This window comes from Penicillium alfredii (assembly GCF_028826965.1).
Source record: "Penicillium alfredii strain IBT 34128 chromosome Unknown utg000011l_segment0_segment0, whole genome shotgun sequence".
Classification (NCBI taxonomy): domain Eukaryota; kingdom Fungi; phylum Ascomycota; class Eurotiomycetes; order Eurotiales; family Aspergillaceae; genus Penicillium; species Penicillium alfredii.
Genome location: NW_026622708.1, coordinates 2,537,856 through 2,552,182, shown reverse-complemented (window position 1 = coordinate 2,552,182; position 14,327 = coordinate 2,537,856). Strand labels below are relative to the sequence as shown.

The 14,327-nt window shown below is 47.0% G+C and overlaps 6 protein-coding genes across 6 annotated transcripts; 4 read left to right on the top strand and 2 right to left on the bottom strand.

The window, feature by feature from the left end:
- Positions 1–1,188: 1,188 nt before the first annotated feature.
- NUU61_009371 (uncharacterized protein) lies at positions 1,189–1,961 on the bottom strand (the record flags this gene model as incomplete). The annotated part of the gene is made up of 2 exons (XM_056659896.1): positions 1,189–1,836; positions 1,896–1,961. The coding sequence occupies 2 exons, from the start codon at positions 1,959–1,961 to the stop codon at positions 1,189–1,191; spliced, it is 714 nt and encodes a 237-aa protein (XP_056508189.1).
- Positions 1,962–3,933: 1,972 nt separating this feature from the next.
- NUU61_009370 (uncharacterized protein) lies at positions 3,934–4,624 on the bottom strand (the record flags this gene model as incomplete). Its single annotated transcript, XM_056659895.1, has 2 exons — positions 3,934–4,246; positions 4,377–4,624. The coding sequence occupies 2 exons, from the start codon at positions 4,622–4,624 to the stop codon at positions 3,934–3,936; spliced, it is 561 nt and encodes a 186-aa protein (XP_056508188.1).
- A 592-nt stretch (positions 4,625–5,216) lies between these two features.
- NUU61_009369 (patatin-like phospholipase family protein) lies at positions 5,217–8,112 on the top strand (the record flags this gene model as incomplete). Its single annotated transcript, XM_056659894.1, has 5 exons — positions 5,217–6,240; positions 6,287–6,844; positions 6,915–7,356; positions 7,480–7,506; positions 7,566–8,112. 5 exons carry the CDS (start codon positions 5,217–5,219, stop codon positions 8,110–8,112), a joined length of 2,598 nt encoding a protein of 865 aa, XP_056508187.1.
- Positions 8,113–8,692: 580 nt separating this feature from the next.
- NUU61_009368 (uncharacterized protein) lies at positions 8,693–9,109 on the top strand (the record flags this gene model as incomplete). Its single annotated transcript, XM_056659893.1, has 2 exons — positions 8,693–8,884; positions 8,933–9,109. Coding segments are annotated over 2 exons (369 nt in total), but the record flags the coding sequence as incomplete, so codon positions are not given.
- Positions 9,110–9,578: 469 nt separating this feature from the next.
- On the top strand, positions 9,579–11,024 carry NUU61_009367 (NADPH oxidase family protein; the record flags this gene model as incomplete). Its single annotated transcript, XM_056659892.1, has 4 exons — positions 9,579–9,878; positions 9,935–10,711; positions 10,767–10,922; positions 10,983–11,024. 4 exons carry the CDS (start codon positions 9,579–9,581, stop codon positions 11,022–11,024), a joined length of 1,275 nt encoding a protein of 424 aa, XP_056508185.1.
- A 534-nt stretch (positions 11,025–11,558) lies between these two features.
- On the top strand, positions 11,559–12,210 carry NUU61_009366 (uncharacterized protein; the record flags this gene model as incomplete). The annotated part of the gene is made up of 2 exons (XM_056659891.1): positions 11,559–11,938; positions 11,988–12,210. The coding sequence occupies 2 exons, from the start codon at positions 11,559–11,561 to the stop codon at positions 12,208–12,210; spliced, it is 603 nt and encodes a 200-aa protein (XP_056508184.1).
- Positions 12,211–14,327: the final 2,117 nt, after the last annotated feature.

The window sequence follows — 14,327 nt, the reverse complement described above, 5'->3', positions numbered from 1 at the left end:
AGCGTATTTGTGCTAGCGAAGGAAAATTATTGTTCCATCCTCTCAATTCATCCATCGCCCGAGGCACCCATTTCACATTTCTTGTATAATACCTTCTCACGAGAGCAACAATTACTAGGGTTCTGTATCTGTTTCTTAAATATGTCGTCGTAAGCCTTCTTTAAAGGGGCAAAACAGCCAATATTAAGAGGCTGTAAAAGATGCGAGGAATGGGTAGGCATATTTGTTTGAATTATGGAGCGAGGAGGCTACTATGGCCATAGAGGATAGGTCGATATTTACCCTTCGTACAATTGGCAGTGGCTGGTATAAAGAGCTATCTTAGCCAGCGAAGGCCAATTTCGTCTGTGGTTCAGCCATTTTGGCTAACTTCGAAGTGCAAATCGGGTGGTAGATTATTAAACCAACCCTTGGTATAAACGTTGCCTTTGAATGGAGACATCGCCTACCCAGATGCATTAATTGACTTAATAGCTGTATTCCATTCGCAGTTTTCAGCATTGGGGGCGATAGAATGTGCCCCAACTACACGCTAGCAGACCTTGGCTATTATATCATGGATGAGAAGGGGTGCCCGTGCACTGATAGATTGAGGATGAGCTATTAGAAGCACACGGGATAGATCCCTACGAGTTGTACATACGCTTGATATAGGGAACGAAAGAACTAGAGGCAGTTCTAGCATTGGCGCTGTTAAATCCCAAGGGGAAGCAGGGTAGGTGGATATTTTCCAACCAGTGTCATAACGTATATAAGCGCCGTTGGTTATATAGAGAGGGCACAGCATAGCGGCCTGTTATGCGCTAGCAATCTCAATGTCATTATCAAATTCACAACGTAACTGACTAGAAAATGATTGATGCTTATCTGCCAAATTTTTAAATTGTGCCCGGGGAGAAAGTACTGCTTATCTTAATCTTAGCCGAGACATATTATCATAGGACGATCACTGAACTACATAGGCCTGGTAACTTGCCATATAGGCGAAATATAGTCTAGGGGAGAGTAGCCCTGCGTTTTGGAGTGCCCAAGACCATAGAAGCGATAGGTGAAAATGCTTACCTAGGTAGTTTTGACATTATCTTACGTAACGAACTTTATCTATCGTTCTCTTGTGGGGCTGTGGGAAGGGAATTCTCCATTATATTGAAACAACGATAATTTAAACATAAATAAAGCGCATGTACTTCAAAACTTGGGGAAAATCGAGGCTGGCCTTTTCGTAATGATCTCGACAGATGATTCTTCATCCGAGCAACCCGAAGGAGTACCATTCGAAGTCAAATCATCTGGCTTGTTGAGGTTGCTGTTGCCCCTATGGAGTTCTCGTGTCAATTGCTCTAAGGCGACTTGGAGCTCTTGGACCATTTCTTCGCGAGCCTGAAGGGTGGATTGAAGACAAGCAATCAATTCGCGCTGGCGCAGATTCTCGTGCTGAAGTTGCTGTATAGTCCACATCCCATCCTGAGAGCCAGGAGGGTTCTGGTCTTGTGTTAAACGTTGAAGCAATTTATCGATTGCCGGATACACATCATTGAAGCGAGACTCTAACTCCTGCACTTTGTTTCTCTCAAGAGCAAGATCCCGAGATATTGCTTGGCATACGTCCGCTGTATAGCGCAGTGTAGCCTCTTGTTGCGATTTATGATGCTCTAATCCATAAACCATTTTCTCTAGTTGTATACAATGATTCCGTAGCTTTTGGTAGCCCACAGAATCACTGTAGACCCTAGTTTCTAGGCGCCCCTGGTAAAGCTTTGATTGTTGCTCTTGACGTAGTAAGTTCTCAAGCAGGACAAGTATAGTGCGTTCAGAATTTTCGGTAGCAGCGGGATTCTGCAATGTGTCTTCAGATTAGCGAGCAACTTGCGGCTAGGGAGGTTTCTGTTCCTTACCGGGCGATGAAACTGGCCAAATTGCGGTGCTGTGTCCCGATCTTCAGTTGGAGCGTGGAGTGACATAGTAAAGGAGGATAATAGGTGTGTTCTCAGAAAAGTCCAATGCTTTCACCTTTGTATTATTTCAGCAGTTGGGAGTTGTGTATGTCAATGCGAGGATGGAGCCAACTACACAGCCACCGAAGTATCCATGTTAGCTGGTAGGATCCCTGAACCAAGCCGTATCGCCGAGCGATTTTCTGTGTCGCATAGTGTCCCAAAAAGTGCCGTAACCCCTCTAGAGCGTCACAGTGCACCCCGAAAGGCGTCATGCATACACCGAAAATATCGCGCATCACATGACTAAACTGCAATGCGCTCAGAAACGATGTCGCAGGAACTTCTGACCCTTGCTCCTTGGCTCCAAAGCCAACGACAGCCTCCTTAAGGTGGAGACAAAAATTAAAGTGGGGGAGGAACGTTCCAAAATGGCAGGAGCGTGGTTAATGATCGACATTTTAGCGCAAAGTCGATCTCTGTCAAGGGATGTTGCTTACATGGCGTAGTCAACTCGCATAAGTGGCGTATCTCAATTTGGAAGTGACCCCAACCAGGGCTTGGGGGAGCAGTAGATATATACATAGTATCTGACTCGAACATTGGAAGACTGGAAAAACCCTCCTACAGCGAACAGATTACGAGATCAGTAGTCTCAGGTCGTTAGTCACGTAATAGTTACCACACTTAGCTAAAGCGTATATCTGTGCTCGTTATCTAAATCTAGAGCATGAACCGTGCCCATATACTGGACGATAAATAGCACCTATGGATGTAGTTCACTATTTGTTATAGATAAATGTGATCCTTCCTAAGGATCCTCCAAAATAATCTAAAACAATTTAAAGGGATTGTTCTTATTCTGACACATTATGACAACTCCGTGCGGCTCTATGTTTGCTGCTACTCAATACGCTGTATCATCTTCATCGCAATGAGCCAATAACCTGAACCAGCGTTTTGGCCCTATGTCCAAAGAAATCGCTTATACAGACCATCAATATTCTGTGTCGTGGTGGCACTTCCTCCAACCTAGTTACCCTCACACCTACAAAGTTCTAAATGATCACCAGATTCAAGACGATAACTGGAGGGATTTGCGTATGAGATAAGCTATGTCAAGGCCGAGCTTTATTAGTATAAAGAGATAAAACAGATATTTTTACAACTCCAAATTCGCGTCTTTTGTTTTATAGAAGATTCACTCTCACAGTCCACTGCACGTCACGAGTCTGAGCGGCACTATTTCAATCTCTAGGAAACTGGCTCGAGGAGTAAAGCTGGAAATTTAATATAGAACATGCCATTCTAATCCAAGCTAAAGAATGTATCAAGAGGTTCCGGGATTTTCCCTAGCCTATTATATAAGTGGTTGAACGATGTTCTTATCAAGGAAGTTGGTATCACGAGAAAGTGTATAACTATTGGGCTGTTTTGTCTGATGTTAATACATAATTTTACAATTCCTTATGCTTCCAAAAAAGAATACATGACACACTGCGCGGTATTGAGGTGGGGAATTAATTATCTACCCTCCATGCTTTCCCTTTTGGAACTAGCGTAGGTAGGATCCTTGTCAACCTTGGATAACTCTCCTTCGCTATCCTTCCTTTTCCTTTGTTGCTCTAGCACCTTTTCAGGACACCAAACCTTGGATATGTCTCCACGCTTTTCTTTTCTTTTCTTTTCTAACTGAATTATTGACCTGACGAGAAGAGCTGGCTATGTTCCTAAAAATAAATGGTCAAGAAATACGATCTAATAATATACTAAATATATTTCCCCCCAATGCAATCGTTAAGAGAATAAGGGCCAATAGTGACAGAATCGTTTAAACCGAGGTCAAGGGAGCTTACGTGACATACAAGGGGCTTAGTACGAGTGTTGGAAACAGAATACGACACACACAGCTTGTACAAGAAAGAAGATGGAGAAAAAATGGAGAAAAAGGTTCTAGCCATCGCTAACATCAAGCTTTCTGTTAAAAAGCCTGGAGTCGTTATCCGTCGAACCGACTAGCTATGTCGCCAAATTTCTCCATCGCCATCTGTTCGCGCTTTAAGACCTCGCTCAATATATCATCCAGAGCTTCGACTTCTGAAGCAGTGGAGTCAACCTTCTTCTGCATATCATCGACCTGGCCGTTCAGCTTCTCTATCTTGGTGGTGAACGTTTCAAGTTGAGCAGAGACCCGTTCCATAATGGCCGTAAAGTCCTTCATCACGCGAGCTACCCCGTCGAGGGGATTGAGTTGGATAGGGTTCAACTCAAGGTGATCATCGGAGTTTGTTGAAGGCGAAGGATTAGGATTGCTACAGGCATGACTGGAACCTTTTAGTCCAGTGAAGGCAAGAACGGAGACTGGATATTACCTGAGAGGATTGGGCGAATTCGCTCTATTCACATATAAGCATTTATCTTCAGTTAGAAGGAGTGACATACACATTTTGGCAATTGTCGGTTACCTGCGAGCAGCCAACCCAGTCCTTATGTGGCTCAGGGATGCCGGTAGACATTCCTAAAGGCTCGATCTGCCACCAGCTGAACTCTTCCGCTTCAAGTGTTGCGTGGGGAACATCGTTCATAATAGAGGCTATAATGTCCTCATCAAGGTCAAGGTACATAGACGAAGGGTTGGCCGTCCAAGGGTCATCTTGTGCATCAAGAGTAAGGGACGTCTGGTTAGACATTGAAAAGTCAACAACCAAGATAAGGATAAATTTCAGAACTGCTGGGTTGGGCTTTTTATCTCCTTATGACATCGACCGGGGTCTCGAAATACCATCAAACGTGCTACGATGTCGATCTTCGGCGCCTGCGCCAGGGACATCGAGATTTACTGGATGTTGGGGAAAGATTTCTCTTGATTGGCTGCAAGGCAGTGAACAAAAAATCGAGCTAAGAGGAGGGCAGGGGCCGGAAGGGGCAGGGGGAGTGGCGGGGAGGATTTATCATCTATTTCCTTTTTTTTACCCTAAACCTTTCCATTTATTGAAAATAAAAATATTAACAATTAGCAAAAGTACCCGGTCGGACCAGGTTTAGGCCTGAGTTGTCTGATATAGACAGGGTGAGAGTGAGGTGATAAGTTGCTCGAGTCTCTCCCAAAAGGCACAGGATGGTCGACTCTCACCTTACTACCTGAAACAGGGTGGCAGTAGCGGATTGAACTACAATTAAAGAGCTTATCTATATATTTTGATCCCTGTATGGTTATATTGGAAAGGACACAACTAACATACTTTCCACCATTTCTGAAATAACATATTCGACTCTTTCACAATGCAGCATATGCGAGATATCAGTTGGCTTGATATCGGCCTCCGCGAGGATTCCAGACTTGCTGTTTTGGATCACGGCCGGTTGCAACAAGTGGTAGCCGAGCTGCCCGATCCAGATGATCAATATCCCGCGCTATGTGTGTTCCTCGGTGGCAAGGTCAAGAACCACGCCCTACAGCAACTTTATCCCCTAAACAATATAAAAAGACACGCTGCGGGGGCGCACATTCAACTACGATATGATATTGCATCTTTGAAATGCGACCAACCAATTTTCTTCGCCGATGGTGACATCGTGCTAGCGGAACAGTCATGCCCCACGAAGAGATTTGAAGCCGGCATGGGCTATCCAGCGCCTTGGGATTGCCGGTCGGCTGGCACTATGCTTCTACTACTTTGGTCGCGTTTGATCTTTCTCTTCGCCGACGTCATTTGCATTTTTATTGACGATTTGCCGGACCTTGAAAAGGTTGTGGACTTTTTGGGTAGCTGCGCACGGCTTCGCTCCGCGTCTTCTTTCTCTCCTTCTGTCTTCCCCCGGGTGATCTTCGTCTTCGGAGCAGAGAATAGTAAGCAGGAGAGAGATATACCGGATATGGCACTGCTGTACCGGAAAATTCGTGAGCGTGGATGCAGTAGTCTATCCGAAGTGTTCTCGGGCATCCAGTCAATCCACCTCGCGGATGATCGTTTGTCAGTTACCGCGAGTTACGAGCGTATGAAAACCTTGATTGCGGGACAATTAGATATCATGTGCACGGTCCGCCAGGAGCATCTAGGTCGACCAAACGGCACACAATTGGCAGCGCTGTTCCAGTCGGCATTTTGGCATATGTTGACCAATACTGATCAAGCATTCGATGTTGTGAGAGCCACGAGGAAAGATCGCCCTGTGAGTCTGTGCATACAAGACAATTTGGCTCATTATCTGGAGGCTGGGAGCCGCGCGGACCTGCACCCCCAGGAACTGGCCCCGTCGATCGCGTCAGCGATACTGATGGACCATTATGTACCTAACATGCTTGGTAAGTTGATCTCACTGCTTGATAGACTACGCCTGACGAGAACCAGCGTCAAAACCGTGCGTTGTTTTCCGGACATTGTATCGGCCCGCCATACTTCAAGGGTATTTCAGATCCAAAGCTCTTTGGACGGACCAGTGGCCAGAAGAGCAGACCGATCTGGTTGAGAGGCATTTCTCCACCTTCTTCGATCGCCTCTCGCAAACCGAACGCTCATCGATGCATATACGAGAAGAGCAATTGATGTCTCAGAGCGGCCGACTTTGTCGGGTACGCAGTAACCATATCTGCCTATATTGTCTTTTCCGTACTGCACAACACATTCTGGCCTGTGGGCATGCACTGTGTGACCGCTGTGCTCAAATTTTCGGGACCCCTACAACCGGTTTAGAGTGTCAGTTTACCCTCAAGGGCTGCCTCTGTTGTCTCTACCAGAGACCATTGATTGTGGATATCCTGCCACCAAGTGTGAGCCCCACGGTCCTGGCTATTGACGGAGGAGGAGTCCGGGGGGTTATCCCGCTAGAATTCCTTCTTCTCGTACAGGAACATCTACGCCCCTGCGCGATTCAAGATGTGGTCGATCTCACTCTTGGTACAAGTTCAGGTAAGCGCCTAATGATCAACGCCGCAATTCTTGGCGCTTAGGTGGCCTAGGATATGCTAACGTGTCGTAGGAGGGCTGATCGCCCTAGGGCTATGTGTCATGACTTGGGATGTTGCGGCTTGCTCCAAAATCTTCGAGAATTTAGCGCGCCGCATCTTTCACGAACGGCGCCATTCAACCTTGGCCTACCTGCTTCGTCACATCTACGGATACAGGCCTATTTTCGGAGAAGTAGCTCGATGGATCCAGTGGTTTCTCCATGATAGCTGTTACGACGCTAGGGTGTTCGATACCGCGCTGAAAGGCGTTTTCGGGGAGAAACGCTGTATTTTTGGTCCCAGCCGCGACGATCCACGGGGGCCCTTGCGCTCGGGCCCCAAGGTTGGAGTGGTGACTACGAGCATCTCCAGAGACACAGGCACCTTTGTGATCGGAAACTTTAATGCAGCCCATGACTCATGTGGTGAGCAGAGTAAGCTCGTGCTCTCGACCTTATTTGCAATCTACCGAGTGTACTAACGCTAATAGACTATCGAATAATACGTCCAGATGAGACACAAAACGAGCCAACAGTGTGGAAAGCGTACGCTCCATGTCATAAAGTGGACATATACCGAGAACTAACAGATGTATAGGGCCAGAGCCACAGCGGCTGCTCCTTTGTAAGTGAATGGTATGTGTTCATCCTGCAGGAATAAGCGCTAATCGATTGGATAAAAAGTTTCTTTACGCCTGCAGATCTACCAGGAATAGGTTCCTTCCAGGACGGTGGGCTGAAATACAACTTTGCCGGGGAGATTGCCAACCAGGTTAGCCGCCAGATCTGGCCCCAAGGGGTGGGATCCATAAGATCCCTATCTCTTGGTACAGGAATTGCCCCAGCCTTGACTAATCAAACTCCGCACTTCCGCCATATCTTTCGAGACAGTTTCGTCCGCCGGGGCTTCGATGCATGGATGTCCACGATGGAGACGGATAGCGATTGGAAAAAATGGAAAGGCCAGCTCAAAACGTCGACCAGTCAAGACTGTCACCGTCTGGACGTGCCGCTGGGGAATACTTCCAATATGATCGATGGTGTTGGGGCTATGGAGGATTATAGAAATCTGGTCATCCTGCAACCTGGAAGCGCCCGGATGGCTCGGGAAGCGGCGGTTATGCTGCTCATTTCTCGGTTCCATTTCGTGCTCGGTGATTTACCGGAGAACACTGCGACCCCTTTTGGTGTCGCGGATCCATACGCTGTAGAGGGTCGGCTCGGAATGTAATTATGGCGCTGCAGCGTCTTTTCCCTGACGGGCTAAGTTATGTCTCAGACTGTGGAGTGATCGACACGTTCGCAGGACTAGACGAGCTCTGTCCATCATGTGGATGTTACAGCCATCCAATATCATTTCTGACCCGTCATCAAGATCACACGGTGAATATTTGCCTCCAATCCAGCTCGAAAAAGCGCTGGAGGATTGGCGGATTTCCTGAGAGCGTGGCCACATTTGCCGCCAAGCAAGGTCTTCGGTCACCATTTGGCCGAGACGATCATGGATATCCCAACAGAGCCTACTGCAGCAGCTGTGACATCAGTGGGACTCCAGCGAAGGGCAAGCGGCGCAGGCGCAAATCAACTGACTCCAGGGATGAGGAGCCAAAGAGAGTCTGTGTTAGTCTAGATGAGAACGGACCTCAACACGAGTAGAAGAATGTGCTTAGTTGGATCTTGGTCCTGATCGACTCGTGGTTTTGTCTTTTAGTTCTACACTGCCCGACTATTCATCAAACGTGCTTTCCAGGGCAGAATTTTGTTCCTTCTTCTCTACTTCTTGTTCACAATAATATATTTTGTATGAAATCATGGGTGGCCCAGATCCCCAGAGAAAGGAGCGAGTCAAGTTCCAGAGAAGAAGCCAGACCTTATTGGCCAAAAGCCGCGAACTTGCGACTCTGTGTGGAGCAGATGTCTACCTCTTTATCAATCATCCACGGGATACTTTCGTTTACAATTCCGCCGATGATTGCTCTTGGCCTCCTCCGGATGAGGCCTTGGTATGCCTGCACGAATGCCAATAGATTCTTGAGCTAATCAGCCAGCAGGAGTACCATTATCCTACTCTGAGACGAGAGCCGTCCAGCGTGCAAAGCTCGCGACCAGACATGGACCTACATGAGCTGAAACGGCTCCTGAAATATTTTGCCACGAGAGCAGACTTGCTCCGGTCACTAAACAAGCCTTCCCGCACTCAGCAAAGTTCGACTTCCGACATCACCCAGGGTGAGAATATCACCCTGGGTGACAAGATTGAAACGTCCCACAGGACGTGCAGCCCTGGAAGGCGTCATGCGAGCAGTCATGATCGACCCAGTGATCAATAGGGGAACACAAAGCTACGGTTGACTTTTCGGCTCGCGGAAATCTTTTCATGAGGATAGTCCAGCGCTTTATATATAAGGTCACCTGTGCTCTCAGCAAAATCAGTTTTAAGAAAATTCCAAATATACGCGTACAATGGAGACTATTCGTATCGCCAATCTGTTGACTGCCCCCGAGGCAATTTATGGCGCAATTCTCAGTGTGGTTGTTTTATCACTGATAGCGTACCGTTTTGTCACTGAAGTCTGTTCTTTTTTGACGACATCCTCCTTTTTATCTTCTCAGGTTCGGCCATTCCTTCTGAATCATGTGGTTTATGCACAGTCATATACGCGTTTCTCAGGGATTTTTTCCGCGTCCAGGCTTCACATGGTCTTCATACTCCTATACCTTAGTGGCACCGTTACCTGTAACGTCGTTCAGATTCACACGGTTGCAGATGCTGGCACTAGAGCCGCAAAGCTCTCCCTCATTAACCTGATACCGATCTTTTTAGGCGGTGGTTACGAATTTGGTGCTCGGCTCCTCGGGACTTCCCTTTATACCTATGGATTTGTTCATCGGTCATTTGCAGTAGTCGCGGTCCTCGAAGCAATCGTTCACATCATTATAGTGGCTCAGATAAGGGTCATATCGTGGTCAAACGAACTTCAATTCTATGGGCTTCTGGTATGTCTCTACTATCCACCTTTAGTGCCATGCCAAATGTTCAAATGAGCCTTTAGGCCGCCAGTATGTTTCTTGCCCTGGTGCTTTTGCCACTGGTCAAGAAAAGGGTCTACGAAGTTTTCCTCATTACACACCTGGGATGTGCGATGGCTTTGATTTACGCAATTTGGCAACATACCCGATCGGCTCACGAAAGACTATGGGCATTCCCAGTCACATATATCAGCATTTTTGCCATCACTGGGGCCTTGCAGCTCGTCCGGATTTTTTACCGAAATATGGTGATAGGCAGAAACCCGGTCCGATTGATTCTACGTCCCTATGTGGGTGATGTTGCTCGAATAACGCTCTTACTACCACGACCGTGGACCGTGCGTGCTGGTGAGCGCATCAATCTAGGAGTTCCACATGTCGGAATCTTTTATCTAGCCCAGTCACACCCTTTTGCGATCAGTTGGTGGGAAGATGACGGGAGAGGGCGAGCGGTTTCAATCTCAGTTCTCTTTCGTCCACGCTCCGGATTCACCAGAAAACTTCTCGACCGCGTTGAACCTAATCGAGAATGCGGGGCGTGGATTGACGGTCCGTTTGGTCCAACGCGTGTCAACTGGAGCTCAGCCAGCACCGTAGGCGATTATGGTCATATATTCATGGTCGCCACGGGCATCGGGATTGCTGCCCAGCTGCCTTATATCAAAGAACTACTAGACGGTCATAACAAAGCACAGGTCTGCACACAGAGAATCTCCCTTGTTTGGCAGCTGGATCGAGTTGGAGACTGGGAGAGTGCTCGCGACTGGCTCCAAGTTCTGGTCAGACAAGATAACGGATATGTCAGTACCCAATCATTTATTTATAGAAAAGATTGCTTGCTCATCTTTGATTCAGATGCTTCATGTCTCGGTTTATGATCAACTGCGGTCTGATTCTGGCAACGAGATACAGCGTATTGGAGAAAACGGTCTGATCGAGGTGCATAGCGGTCGTGTGAATTGGGAGAAGCAGCTAGATGCCGAAATCGAGAGCCGGATTGGAAAGCTTTTGGTATCAGGTACAGTCTTTGATCCGTCTTTGCCGCAATTAGTCGGACTCACACGAAAATAGTCTCTGCTCGGGTTCAAGTTCGGCACGATATCAGGGACTTAGTGAGAACACGTGTTGATCAGGGGATTGAGTTGTTCGAACCAGAGTTCCAACCATGGGGCCAAACGGGAAGCTTGCGCGCATATCTTAAGCCTTAGAGGTAGGGTCCCTAGGGTGGAGATTTGAAGAAGGCAATAATTTATATTTCAAGATCTATCTGGGATGTGATCAGGAGCATTTCGACAAGGGTTTCGGGAATACCAACGAAGGAGCCGTGAGGAAGAGAAAAGCAGAATGAACCAAGACTATGAAATTGTTCAATAAAGGCTTTTTCAATAAAATTGCCTGTATAGATTCCTGTAATGGATCCCCCTCTCCCCCCCAACCCGCAAAAGTAGAAACGGATCGACATAAAAATACTTCAGTGGAATAATAAATTACCCCCGGAAGTGAACTTCTCTTCTTGGTTGCACTTTTGAGTCGCTGAACAAGCTTATGGGCGGGGTCCCACTTGCGATCTGTTTCAGGTTCATCAAGGTGGCTCGGGAATTAAAATAACGAAGATCCGGACAACAGGATTGCTCCTTGAAAACGATAATGGATCCAAATATCCCTGTTGCGCCTGCGCTTCAAAGCAACCGTATCTCTCATAATATATTTGTGACCCGTTATGTACGGATGGTGGTTGAATCAGACCAAATTCCCTGGAAACATAACGTTCTCGCAAGCGCCGCTCATTGGGTCCTACTTGCGGGTTACCTTGTGATTCCAGGCACGTTCACATCTCTCCAGAAATCAGACTCACTCAACGGCACCTTAGGGAGCAGTGAAGCGGGGGAAGTTATCTTAAAAACCATCCAGAACCCTCCTCTGCTTGCAATGGCATGCGTGCTTTTCTTACTGGGATCAATGGCCATGGGATGGTTATTCTGGAAATACAGAGATAATTACATCTGGCTTCTTAATCGACTTTTTCTGTAAGTGGGCATGTGAATAGGGCATGGATGATTGGCTGACTTTCGAGAGACCGACCCTACTGAACGCTTTAGCCGGCCTGCTTACCACATTCATCAATATCTATACGGCACACCACGGCGACTGGTCGATTATGGCTCTTCTCACTGTTATTGCCTCTGGACTGTCTGTAGCCTCTTCCTCCGGATTGGTTATCATATACAAGTTTAGAAAATTGGAGAAGGTGAAACAGGAACATTGGCAGGCCACAAGTGTTCGCAATCGTGGACTCTAACACCTAGATAAACCAGTGATCTGGAAATTCTGACGCATGTAGTTAGGATTAAGCCATGGCATGTATATAACTACTGTATTTACAGAACTCGAAAGACAGATGAGTATTCTACTTGGGGACAACAGGATGCTTGCTTGTGGTCAGCAAATCCTGAAATAAGTGCTAACTGACTAGTTAGTTATTGGATGTGATGCCTCAGGCTCCAACAGTCGCCTCTGAGCCCCCGATACTTAGTCAGCTCTATAACGTAATCCACAAGCGAGTCGCGCACACAAGCGAGTCGCGCACCCAACTAAATATTTAGAATTCAAATTAATATATTTTCGCCACAACGCCTTTATATACAAAAAAAAACTAATTCTATCGTTTTGGGCACTGCAATCTTCGATGACCTAATTCGCGGCAGTCGCTACAGCGAGGTGGCGCTCGTGTAGGTGGCTGCGAAGCTGGTTGATGAAGGTCTGCCGAAGTAGCTGATTGGGCTTCAGAGGCTTGGTGCGCCGTCGATATTAGCTCACGAGCCTCTTGGACTGATAGACCTTGATCTCTAGGCATCTGCCTATTAGATCTAGCTCGCTTTTGCTTCTGCTTCTCATTGGCTGCGCGCAAATCCTTGTTTTCATGCGCTAGAATTGTAGCGCTATGCATCGCTAGCTGGCAGCCTTTGATAAGCTGACCTAACGTAGCGCCAGTTGGGCTTGGCGGGCTATGAGAGCGATGCTTTAGTAGAGCTTTGATCGACGAAGCCTGGCGCTGCAGCTGTTTTGAATTTTGGGGTGTTTTTGGCGAGAATTGACTGCTTTGGCTGCCTTGGCTGCTCCCAGGAGGTGTTGGTGTATAAAGCTGAATATCAAGCTTTTCGATAACCCGATCTGGATTGTAAGGGACTAATCCAGCTGCTGCGAAGCTATTTTGAATAGTTGTAGCTTTATCAAAGGCTTGCGAGCGAGCAGTTGGGTATGCAGCGAGAAAATCGAATTTGTCGATATGATTCATACCACATCGCATTTGCCTCTCAACTAAGCTGCCGTACGCCTTTTTTAAAGGCGCAAAACAACCAATATCAAGAGGTTGTAAAAGATGCGAGGAGTGGGCAGGCATGCAAATTGGTATAATATTGGCATCGCTGCATACTTGGTCGAATTGAGGAGTAAGATGGCTGCCATGGCCATCGAGGATAAGAAGTCGATATTTACCCTTTGTACGACTGGCTGTAGCTGGGATAAAGACCTTTTTTAGCCAGCGAAGGCTAATTTCGTCTGTGGTCTAGCCATTTTGGCTAACTTCGAAGTGCCAATCGAGTGGTAGATTATCAAACCAACCCTCGATATAGACCTTGGCTTTAAAAATAAGGCATGGTGGCAACGCCCAACCCGAGGCGTTAATTGACTCGATAGCGGTAACCCATTCACGATTCCCAGGTTGTAATAGCGATCGCCGACCGTAATATTCAGACCGAGTAATCACTTTAGCTGTTGAGGTAAGGCCCATCGCGAAACCGGTCTCATCGAAGTTGTATATATCATCGTATAGAATACCGTTCTCCTCAATTGTCTTTCGGACGCAGTTGAACCGCTCGTGTATGATCTTTGGGTCTTTATTTTTGGCGCGCTGATAATCGTATCGACGAGAGAAGCGAGTCTTTATTTCATCATGACGCTTGATAAAATTATAGACCCAATTTTGGCCAACAGAATAAATAGGGGTAGATCCACGCATAGCCAATAAAATATTAGCCATTTCTCGTACAGCTGTTGGCCGAAGAGCTGCTCCACGCGAATCCATAGAGAGAATCCATCGAAGAATCGATTCCTCTTCAACTTGGGTCAATTTCTGGCAGTTGGCGCGTGTTTCAGACCGAAAGGTTTTACCATATAGTCGATCGCGTAGTGTGGTTTCTGGTATACTAAATCGACGCGCTGCTTCGCGAACCGAAGGAATTTCTTGCTTCTGAATAGCCTCGATAGCTAATAAGATATTACCCTCTTTCTCGATAGATTTTCTGGCATTTTGAGAGCGAATTGGTGGCATGGTAAGTGGTTAAAATTGATGGGTTCGCGAAGATAGCGCGATTTTCGTGTGGTGCGCGACTCGCTTGTGTGCGCGACTCGCTTGTG